The 12,342-nt window shown below is 43.7% G+C and overlaps 1 protein-coding gene across 1 annotated transcript in view; it reads right to left on the bottom strand.

The window, feature by feature from the left end:
* Positions 1-695: 695 nt before the first annotated feature.
* The window catches only part of LOC104166638 (retinoic acid receptor beta), a 48,405-nt gene continuing 36,758 nt past the window's right edge, over positions 696-12,342 (bottom strand). The window contains exon 3 of the mRNA XM_009706646.1: positions 696-901. Within this exon, the coding sequence (XP_009704948.1) occupies positions 696-901 (206 nt within the window). The remainder of the gene's footprint in view (positions 902-12,342) is intronic.

Raw genomic sequence — 12,342 nt, 5'->3', positions numbered from 1 at the left:
CTCTACCGACAAGGCTCTAAACATTACCTAATAGTTATTTTTTAGCATCTCTTTTATTACTGCATTTGTAAACTTGACCTTGAATTTCCTCTCTGAAATCAATAAATATCACTGACCTTCCTTGTATTTAGCAACACATATATGTATAGAAAAAAAGTATTTCCCTGACTCATCCTCTGGAGAAATTCCCACAGTACTGAACTTCTTGACGAGGGACTGATTTTTCATTTCTAAAAGCAGAAGTTTTTACTGCTTCGTGGTATTTCAGTACATTGGAAGAGGACTAAACCACCAATGAGCATTTCGGAAACTGGTTTATTTAGACATTTCATATTTTCCTTCACCGTGGTAGCTTTGGGACTGTCACGAGTAATCCAGCAGCATTTAAGAACTCTCTACACCTGCAAAGTTGTAATCCACTGACGTACAAGAAGAGATCACATCTTTAGAAGCCAACAAACTTCTAATGAATGATGACATGTAATTGACTCGTGGACTCCAAGTTTGTCTCTTGGCTGGATTAATCCTTCTGACAGTCTCTCACAATACCGCTAAGTAATGCTTAGAGTTAAGCGTAATTTCTCCTATTCAGGGTGCATTTGCATGCATACCTGTGATTTTTCACGGAGATGCAAGGAGCGCATCTACTTCTGCATCTCTTTAAAATGTCTGAAGCCTCCAACCCAAAACTCGCATCATCCAGGCATATCCAGAATGTCTATGTCACAAACTGTACTTACTGTAGTGTATTTTCCCAGCTGGCAGAGCGAGGGGAAGGTTTCCTGGTGAGCTTTTCGGATCTTCTCAGTGAGATCATCCAACTCTGCTGTCATTTCATAGTTTTCTGTGGACTCCTGCTTTGAAGGTTCCTTCTTCTTTTTGTTCCTATCATTTCTGACAGCTATAGAAAAAGCAGAGACACAGATCACAGGTGGTTACTCAGATCACCCCACGTTGCTTTTGCTGCTCCGCTTCAAAACACTGCGAAATGCTTTTATTTTAAACAAATTCTTTTAAGTGGAGATTAAAATGTTAGGTACACAGAGAATACTAACACAAGCTTAATTACTTAACTGTAAGAATTAAATTTAATGGGTAATGATGAAACCAAACTTCCATAGGTGCTTGCTGTGGACATGTCACCACACTCCCATAGTATCTACCTTCTGAGAAAGTTTACTGCAACTTCACACGCACTGTAAGGGTTGCGGTAACTTTGTGAGGTGGGATTTTTTCATTGTATCATTACAGCTGTGCATGGTGAATGGTGACGTCCTCTGCAGTGACACAGTCGGTATTTTAGTGGATGCGAACAACACCAAAAAAAAGGACAGCAACTGTGTCTCTTCTTAAATTTCTCAGTATGGAAGATAACAAACTCCTTACGAATACAAACTCCACCAAGGAAAAGTTATATAAAGAGAAAGCTAAATGTGAAAACAGTAAATGAAAGAAGATGAAACACATTAAACTCAAGATCTGAAGATCAAAGGAGAAGCACACACACTTGAAAGGGTAAAAATGGCAGTGAAGCTATCTAAAGTTGCTTGCCATATGCTCCTGCACTCAGTTCAGCCTTCTACCTTCCCCCGGCCATGGGGGATTACTGGAAATATGCATTGTGCGGCACTCGTGCTGTAATTGATTTCCCACATATTTGTGTTTTGTAAGAAAATATGACAGCTGCTCCATCACCGTGCTACTCTTTGTTCTTTTAATGAAAATGGCTTCATTTTACAAAACGTGCCCAGGAGATAAGTCTATGTCCGCAGTATTGCCAGTACTTGTGAATTTTATCAAGAGGCCTGTTGTTAGCTAAAGCTAAGACCTTAAGTGTAACCACATGCATAAAGCTTTACAACAAAGCCAAGCAAAATCAATCCCTCTCCCCAAAGACTCCATGTCAATATTAAACACCCTGAAGACTAAACATTATTGGGCAAATAAAACCAATCCTAACAATCACTCATGTTCAAAACCTCACGGTATTTAAAACAAGGCCCTAAACTCTGAGGGTGCGGCTGGTGGGTCTGGCACACGTGAGGACAACCGGGGATTTTGGATAGCCGCAGATCTGCCAATTCTTATTCGTACCGTACCACCCCTGAAAGAGCATCTATCTGTGCTGTAGGGAGGGAAGAACAGCAAAATGGGTGGACGCCCAGAGCCACCTCCATGCGAGCTCTTTTCCCCTGTGGGTTCCCCAGGCCCATCTCCACATCTTCTGTGGTTGTTTCATACACTCCTGTCAACCGCAAATGATCACAAAGAGCAGAAAAATGGTGAACGTTTCAGGAGGAAGAAGGGGTGTTGATCCAGTCTCACCTACAGTATCTGCTCAAGAACAAATGACACACAGTTGGATTAATTTTCCTCTGGGTGTCCTTTCTGAGCGAAAATTAAGAGTGACATGGGAAAATGGTGGGGTGGGAAAGCAGCAGAGTCAGAGGCATCTACAGAAATGACATAATACGTGTAACAAAAACCAAGGGGTAGATACAGTGAGTATCGTTGCTTCTTCACGATGCCATTAGGCGCATACTCTACCTGATGAACGGCTCTGGTCTTCCCACTAAAGGTTTGACTTTGCAACTGAGAGAACTCTGACTCTGATCCAGCAGATACTTTAAGGACAAACTTGATTTTAACTGTGTGAACAGACCCACGCTGAAGTCAGTTATGTGCTTTGCTGGATCACAGCTGGGACGCTGAGCACCCCACCAGATTAAAGCCTACCCTCGAACACCATCAGTTCTGGTGTCTGGAGTAACACAGACTCAAAGGAGGCCAGGAAGCGTGGACCTTCTTGTGAAGGTTCAATGCTACCAGTGTAGTCAGGTTTAGGGGGGGTGGGTTGTATCCCCCTGCTTCCTTTTACAAATATTCCCCTAAAGTCAATGCCCCGATTTGTTTGCTGGACCCCAGAGCAGAGCACATGCATGGTTTCTTGCACTGAAAAAACATCCAGGATCGAGACGTACATCTCGAGTGCTCCAAAGGGCCACTGCACTTCAGAAGTAAATCCTAATCACTGCTGTACTTGGGAGATAAAAGAGCTCCTTAGAAAATTATGTAAACTCCTACACAACCACAAAGAGCAATAAGCCTTTGTAATAAAGCCCCATTTACTTATAGCTCTACGAGGTGATTGACAAATTTGCCAAACAGGCGGCCTCAGCAACTACTTAACTGAATAGCTTTGAACTCCTTGTGGAAGACAAACACGTTATTTAGGCCAGGCTTAGGAGCAGCTGCCAAGAGGTCCCAGAGACCAGGAGACAAGGCCGGCAGGAACCATGCCACGCTGCCGTGGTACCCTGGCACAGGTCCCTCTGCAGCTGTACCTGAAGTCCCTTCCCCTCCAAAGACCACCACGGGGACGGCTGCCAGTCAATCCACATCACCAAATTCGCCCAGTTCTGTCCTCTTTCTTTTTGGGCGCAAATCACTAAAGGATAGGAAGAGGAGAATTATCACATCCTGAAAACTAAGAACAGTTTTTATTCATCGTTACCTTTTTTCTACAATTCTGATAGCCTTTATAATAATGATAAAACCTGAATAACATTTATCTTCTTGCTTTATGTATACATTTTATATTTCCTACATTTGTCTTCACTAAGACTGCATCAGGCACGGTGGTGTTTCTATATTCCCTGGAAGATAACACAATAAAATGCTGACATATAACACCCAGGCTCCAAAAATATAAAGAATTTCAATAACGTTGAACTATTACACAGATTCAACTACAACTATAATTCAACGCAAAAAAGAAGAGAGAAAAAGATTAAGACAACACTATGTTTAAAAGAGTTAAATAAAAACATATAAACACACACATTTACCCAGTAAATTTAAAAGCCATCACTGCTCTGGGAACAGGAACTGCCAGACCGCATGTGGGAAGGGTTTTGGATTACAGCTTATGCTTATATTACATAAATCACACCTTTTTGTATCTTGATCTTTACATGCATACGATCACATCAATCCCCGATGCAATTGCACTGCCTTTTAATGATGATACGCCAGTGATGAATCTGTGTCACGGTTAATGCCGCCATAGAAAACTCAGGTTATGAATTTCATTACTTCTGCACTCAATTCTGACTCGGTGGCTGTGTTATTTAGGAGCTCCCGACAGGGGACAGTATGGAAGCTCTCTGGCCCTGTGAGAAACACTGGAAGTTAAAAAAAAAACCTAAGAAAACAACTAAGGTAGCGCTGTGGGGAAAGAGAATGAAAAAAGGTGTGTATCTTGATACGTGAGGAAGCCATGTCTCGGCGCTGCTCGGACGGCTGAGCGACGCACGCCCACGCCCGAGCACGTCCGCTCCGATCCATCTTCCCGTGACAGCCTCCCTGTCCCCTCGACACACACGCCAGGACTCGCACTTCCACACCCAGAAACCTCCAGGCAGCCGTGGCAGGGTTCGTAAGCTGGCGAAGGCACTTTCTGTTGCCTTAGCTTTAAGGACCAGCCCCTGCCCTCAAAAATTCATCCCCCTAACCTGACGGGAGAGGGGCTGAGCACCATCTCTTGTCCCATCCAGTCTGTTCTCCTCACCCCAGGTTTGCCACTGTTTTCCTTAGCCTCAGATACATTTTCCCTCTTCTGCTGGAAGCGATGGGCAGGGCACAAAAGCTGTAGGAGAGGAGGATGCATTTTTCAAGAAAAGCAGGGCCTGCTGCAGACGAAACTAAGTATAGGAACGACGCAAACGGCTTCTCTCGGAGGACTCCGGAGCTCTCATTTAGCAACCACGCAGCAATTCTCCTGCTTGAGCAGGATCATTTCAAGCATGTCGTAATGCTGGGAATTGTCCAGTCTGAAACGCAAGCCCCTCAGGTCCACCAAACTTAGTCACCGCTTGGCCTAAGAAGAGTCTGGGATCCAGCCCAAGAGATTCAGGCAGTTTCTAGATAATCAGGTAAAATTACGGAATAGCCAGTGTTTGTACTCCCTGTTGTCAGAGTCGGTACAAACATGTCCAGGTGAGAAGAACCTGCAGCTTGCAACACATTTTTTCCAATTACTTGCATAACCCGTGCTGCCCCAGCTGCCCAGAAGACAGTTAGACAGCACCTTTCATCTATTATAATGATTCATCAGCTATAAATTCATGACTTGAAACACTATCATTGCAGTTTTGCCTCTCAGAGATCCCCATGACCTTTGAAGAGCTCTGTGTGCTAGTTAACTGGTTTTGTTCCTGTAGCAACAACTACTAGCGCTTCCAGTCAGTTCACATTCCTGTAAAACCACACTTCTCTTGTCCCTAAATATTTTGGAAGTTACTCGTTAGGCTAACAAATCTCAAAAGCACCATAAAGCACACAGAGCGAGTCAGTAATCGCCCAGCTCTGGGCACAAGGTAGGTTTTCAAAAAGACTCCTTTTGTTTGCGAATGTGGACGAGAAGAGAAATTGGAGGTGAGGCGAGGCAAGACCACCGCAGACCTGCCAACTCTGCCCTCCCGGCAAAGGTTCGCTCTCCCACGCCTCGGCATCCATCCACCCCTTGGCAGCCCGGGCTCAGTGCCGCACCCAGGGTGTCCAGGAGCACCGAGCTGCTTGCTAGGGTGGAAACCCGCAAGTCTTGCACAGTTCCTTTACATTCTGACTTCTCCAATTCCAGCTGCTACAAACTTCTGACTCTGGCAGAAGTTAGCAGCTGTAGACAATTTCAGTCAAATTTGAAAAACGCTTACCTATTACCACTGCCAAATTGGATCCATCAGGATAAATGCCCCACGCGTACCATGCGTCACCCTTCTCCCCATCGCCCTTCAATCAACTGTGCTCATGGTAACGTAAGGACGTGTTTCACAATCATCAACTTGGAAAAACCTCAAACCAAAGGAGACTTAGCACTCCCAACGGTGCTGCTGAACTCGGCTCTCCGACCCCACAGACAAATCCAGCACCCAGCTGCACATCACACGCGGCTCTCGGGAGCTGCTGAAAGCAGGCACAGAGATGAGGGACCTCAAGGAGGTTGATTTTCCCGGCTCCAATATAAGGAGCAAAATAACCATCTTGAAAGCAACACAATCAGGCTTGACAAACTGTGCGCCGTCAATTCAGAATGGTAAGACTCCTGTTCACGTTTTAACAGTAACGCAATTGCAAGCCAAACACAGCATTAAAATATGCAGAACACCAGGTAGTTATACGTAGATTGGCTTTCCTAGGTCGTGATTTCCAGATGAAATAACGCTTTCTTTCAGGCAAAACTGCTCAGTCTTTAAAAAGAACAGGAAACTATCTTAAAACAAATTCCCATGCCAAAATTGAGTTTTCACATATGGGGAATGATTGGAGGCAAAGCACGTTTCAAGTACAAAACTCTTGTTTCTAATGCACGAAGCCAATACCAAGTACAGAGTCATGTAAGGGGCTTCAAGTACAGAGCCAACCCACCTCGAAATCTGCATACTTTGTAGCTGATTCCGAGAAATCAACTGTATCAGCTGTTGGGTACAATTGCCACAAGAAAACATCTCAAATTAAGTGAGATAGTATCTCTCTACAGACACGTATCAAAATTAACAAGGAGCACAGAGAAACAATCATGGAAGAAATTTCATAAGCACCTGGCACGCTATCATTTTTCCCCAGGCACAGAGAGAGCACATATATTACCAAATTCAAGCCCGCCCCAGTTTCCTATTGAGAAATAGCGTTCAGCTATGGCAAACGCGACCCGGCCAACGCTCCAGCAACCTCAGTTCAACAACGGGGGAAAACACCACAAATCCAGAGGACGTCGTCCTGTCGGCTGCCTTCACGTACGCTGGCTCTCCCAGCCACTGCGTATATTTTTTTTTTTTAAACACGGAGGTGAATCTGAACTCTGCCTTGCAGCTTTGTATTATTCATTACGTAATTGCTATGTTTTATTAGAAATATGATCTATTATAACCTTGAATATGGTAACTTAAATGACATTGAAAATTAGATTATTCTGATTATTAGAGAAGTGAGAAAGGCACTAAACATTTGTAAGGCTGATAATCAATCAGTGTATCCATTTGAGTGCAATAAAAATCAATCAGGAGTTAGTGCGTTTAAATCTAATTTTTTAAGCATGACATTTTCTTCAGAGTTTCTTTTTTAAATGTCACCCTCTTCTACAACAGTGATTGATTCTATCCCCAGGGACAGTTAACTCCAACTGTTTTATTCATTACACCGAGCTCTTATACCCACAGTCCTTTCTAAATATCAAATTAATGACAACAATAATATTTTCATCAAAATGTGAAATTCAGAAATACACATTCACGGAATCATAACAGCAAGAAGCACGATAGTACATTTAAATCAGTTCATATACTGGGGACCTTTTAACTAACAAGCAGTGTATTTTAACGCAGAAAACGGCGGAATTCTGTGTCACTCCAGTTCTCTGTTTTTCCCCCCATAAAAGAGAAGGCCAAGGATTTGCTTGTTTAAAACATAATTCATTTAGAAATGTTTCAGTACTGAACAATGAATCACTAGCTATAGGGAGTCCGTGAGTAATTACCTATGCCTCCAAAATAACCTTATTAGGCTATTGTAAGTATAGGGGAGACCTTTGATACCTATAGCCTAAGGGCCTCTATTTTCCATTCGCGCACAGGGGATTTATATGGTTATATCCTATTATAACCGACGAAAGCAACACATCTCCCATTTATGTATGAGGATAACTGCGGGGTTAATATATCAAGAACTGAGTTATAAGAACAGGTTTCATTATATGAATGAATGATACAAATGGATGCTCTACAGCTTCATTTAACTGGCCCGAAACTTGATCTGTGGTTTCAAGGATTCCATCAGCCTGAAAATTTTATTTTTGACATGAAATTTGGCACCTGCTATTGTCACATCCCTGAAATATTAGTAGATGGAATGAGCAAAAAAGGAGTTTTCTAGTCCCCTGAAGAAAAACAATACTAACTGAACTCAGATGTAGGACCAAAACTGGAAAGCTGTGAAAAATACCCTTTGAAGACAGCTGAAAGGTATGGCTTTGGTATTCTTTTTTTTTTTTTAAGATTTATTTTAAATGATTATTTTTATTATTACACTTTACTATCATTTAAGAGAAAAGATTTTTTCCTCTTTTTTTTTTTTTTAAGACATCCAGAAGCAAAACTAGCAGCTACCGTACTTTGGATATCGAGAACTGCCAATCCAAGACCCAAAACAGCTGCCAAAGGGAAGAAAAATGGTTCTAAAGGGTAGGTTTGGCTTGAACGTTGCAGAAGGCTCCATAAAGTGCTTCAGCAGGCTAACACCCAAAAGCCCATAAACTCCTTCCAAGTGTATGAATATACCACTAATGCCTACCTTTACATTGACTATAGTATTTCTGGACTGGTTCAAGTTCTGCACAACATGCCAAACAATTAACAACTGCCCAAAGAATAAAAATCAGGACTCCAGAAATACAAATGAAAACGCCCCCCCCCAACCCCGAAAACAGGTCCTAAGAACAAACGAGATGTCGAGAAGTTGCAAAACCTGAAAGACAGCAAACATGTGGAACAAAACGAGAAGAAAACATGTTTTGCAGCAGGTGGGTGTGGGCAGGCAGAAGAGATGGCAGTCAGAGCCAGGACATAGAGGGCACAGTATCCGTACCAGGGGCTGAAACAAAAGCAGACTCCTTGGTTTCCCTTACCATCTCCCTACGTATTGCCATCAAAGTAGGTGGATAGGCACAATTATACGTTTAATGATAAACTGTTTAAGCAGCATTTGCCTTGCGATTTCCATTTTCAATGTGCTTTAATATCACATCAACTAATTGCCAGTGTGAAACAGGATAATATGCATACTCTCAGCAGCTGACGCTTAAAGAGCTACTGAAGGTTGTTAGCATTAACAACTGCAGGCAGAATAAATCACCAATATTTCCCATGAAGGCCTACCAACATTTCTGCAATGGAAATAGCTAGCCACACCAATGACTAAGACCAAATTGACTCGCTGATATGTTTCCATCTGTATTTCACATAGGCATCACCTCAAGTTACTTCATATAGCCAGAAATTCCCATCTGTGAGATGGAGCATCTCCACAGGCAAGTCCCACAATGTCCCCGTGCATCTTGCACTGCTGCTCAATTAATCTACACATCTGTCGTTCCCTCCTTGCTCGCGCCCTGCCCCAACTCTCTCAGTATTCTGCATGAAATCAGTCACTTCCTTACTCTAAATGTAAAACTCGCCATTTTTATTAAGATCTACCACGCCACCTGCAATAGCTTTGCAGAGTAATCGCATCACCCGGTGGGTATTGCCAGTCACCCCTTCCCCTGCTTCGGGCAGGAATGGGAAGGAGCTTTGGGAATCAATCACTCCATCAGGAGAGGTTTCCCAAACTCACAGGGCTTCTGTGGGTAACCCCACCGTGAAGTGCCAGCCTATGGCAGAATCCCCATGAAACTAAAGCCCTCAGGAAAACAAAATATTGTGCTTACTATCTACTGTTTCGGCTGCCAAAACCCCAGTGGATTTACTAGCAACTTCTGTGGCAGTCTAGATAAAATTCTGCATACAGCTGGTTAAACCGAAATACTCCGGGGAAGGGGAGGACAGCTTTTCTGGAACTGCAGTGTCTTAACACATTAGTTAAAAATGTACAAGACCACAAACGCACTGCGATTATTTGTTCTCCTCCTTACAGCTGAAGTGACCAAGTGCATATACAGCACTTGAAAAACACTTTTCGGCTTGAAATTAAATTTCTATTAAGCTATAGTACACTTGTTTTACCATAGGCTGAACAAAGAAAAAAAATCCTTAAATTTCAAACTCTGAACTTTCAGTCAGAAATCACTAAGAGGCCATTAAATCTGTCTCATCCGATTTCAGCTGTTCAAGTGCCCTTTCGAGCTACCTTCTCAAAGCAACTGCCCTTTTGAGCTACCATCTTGAAGCCTGGTATACTAAACTCTTTCTGGATAAGTGATTACAGGCAAAAATATCCTGAACCTGACCTTTCTCTCCAGGGTCATCAAAAGGTAAATCAGTCTACTCATCTACAGATACTACATTAATTTCTCTTTGGAGACAGTCATGGTAGTACGATGCCTCGCAACCGGGAGAAGCCAGGGTTATCCAAAATCATCAGTTCAATTTGTCGGGCATTATCCAGGATGGCTGATGGCCAGGGAAGTGCACGGCTGTAAACGAAGACTCGACACCGTGCTCCATTCCTGCCCGCTGCCTGGTCTGACCGTAGCACTTCGTAGACTTCAACCTGCTGTGGCTATTTTATTTCTCATCCTAACACGCACAGAGGAAAAAAACATGACTTGCTTTTTACTTAACTGGAAAGCTACCTACCATGCCAAGTTGCAACCTCTTTCCCGACAGTACCATTGACGGACTCCTTCAGCAAAACAACTTTCCACAATAAGCACATTCACTCAATGTAATGAATGAGTCTCAGCTACGGGACAAATTCTGATTACACATGATAAAACTGACTTTGCAGGACAGCAAATGGAAAGGCCACAAAAACAAGGAGGTGAGCTGGAAGACCCCTTCCCTTTGCTCACACGCGACCGCTCAGTACCCGGGGCAATGGCTCCCCAGAAGGAAGAGCAGAAGTTCAGGAGCAATACCAAGACGGTGTGCTACCTGCACGTCTCCCTTTTATGATGGCTGGTTTCACACACAGAATGCAGTTTGGCTCTCCCCAAACAGGGTTCAATACGTTATTTACCAGAATTAAAAATAACAGGCCCAACTTATCACCACTGCTGGTTTTGTCTTGCAGTGGTGCTCCTCCACTGATTGCAGGAGTCCTATTAGTGTAAAACTACAGTAGCATAGTGGGAGATCAGGTCTAATATCTGTATCTGCAGATGGATAACACCACATTCATACCTAGGTTTCATTTCTTTGTTTTGCCCCCAAGGCTAAATTTCACATTTGTACCTCCTGGTGCCTTGTGCAATTGTGTAAAGGTGCATCTAGCGAGAGAGCTGCCAACTGCCAACACATCTGAAGAGGCTTGCGTGCGCCGTGTACTTCATCAAGTACAAAGAACACATTGCCTCCCGCAACTGTAAATTGAGCTCATGAAGGCAGAGGAACAGTTGTTGCCGGCGTGTTTTAAGAAAGGGAGCTATAGTCTTGAATCGCAGCGTTAGCCTGCGTTACAGCCTCGGCAGCTTGCAGCCCTGGCCTCCCACTAGGCCAGGGATAATAAAAGCAAAGAAATAGCTCAGCTACTATTTACCTATTCCTCTGAAGCTAACGTGGAAAACACACCACTATGAACTTACACAAACTCCTTCCTAAGCACAAAGGCTTGCTGATACTCCTCCTACTAAAAAAAAATAATAAATTAAGATCAGGAGGTAATTTCCATCTCTCAAGGTGCCAGGGTTGGTCCCCAAAGTGGTGGGCAGGGGGGACACGGAGTGGGCAGCTCCACAGCCACGCTCAGCTTCCCTGCCCAGGCTCCCCTCCCAGCCCGCCGGGCTGCCCCCGAACGACCTGCTCCATCAGAAGAGGCAGCCCGGGAGCAAGAGAAGGGAAGAACTGAATTACTTAACCAGGTGGACCTAAAAGCACCGGAAGATCAGCCAAAAACTTTTCTGTTTCAGCCTCACATCAATGTGTGGTCCAACGCAGCTGGTGGGCATGCCTATGCATCTGCCCATGGGCTTGGTCTGCAGCTGGGTCAGATGTTTTAATTAACAATGCCTGTCATTAAAACTCTTTTGTCATAGTACTAAAAGAAAGGTTTCATCAAACGGTAAAATAACATGCTCAAACAAACAATACTACTGCATCTCACTGCATTTTAGCGTGTTGTTTACTTCTTCTCCCTTCCCAAAAGCTGAGCAATCAGAACAAACAATCTGCAAATCTGTTGGTGGGGTACTTTTTTTTTTTTTTTTTTAAGATTACATTGTCCTTTTTTTCCACAAACTGTAACCTAAGAAGAAAGAAAGGAGTGAGGTCAGGGGACTTCTTTTTCTTTCCATATGCAGGATTTCGTGAAGACCAAGCCAAACCATCCAGCAGGCTCAGGGAGCGCTGGGCTGGCAACATCACCGAGTTCCCATAAAAGCCCTGATGAAGCTGGCTGCTGACACAGATAAACAACTTTATTCAACTTTCAGCTTTAGCATCTCATCTCCCACCCTGAAACACTAACCCCAGCAAGCTGAAGCACTTGAAATGCCTCTGTCTCCCAGGTTTTTCTTCAGGCAGGTTGTCTCTTTCGGCCTGGGCATGGCATTAACTCGGTGCTGAGGCTCAGCAGGACTTAACCTGCAGCAGCTGAAGCCCCAACTCACGCCCGGGATCGCAGCAGGCTTTA

Source organism: Cariama cristata, unplaced genomic scaffold (assembly GCF_000690535.1).
Source record: "Cariama cristata isolate BGI_N322 unplaced genomic scaffold, ASM69053v1 scaffold18858, whole genome shotgun sequence".
NCBI classification, from domain to species: Eukaryota; Metazoa; Chordata; class Aves; order Cariamiformes; family Cariamidae; genus Cariama; species Cariama cristata.
This window is presented reverse-complemented; position numbering and strand designations above follow the sequence as displayed.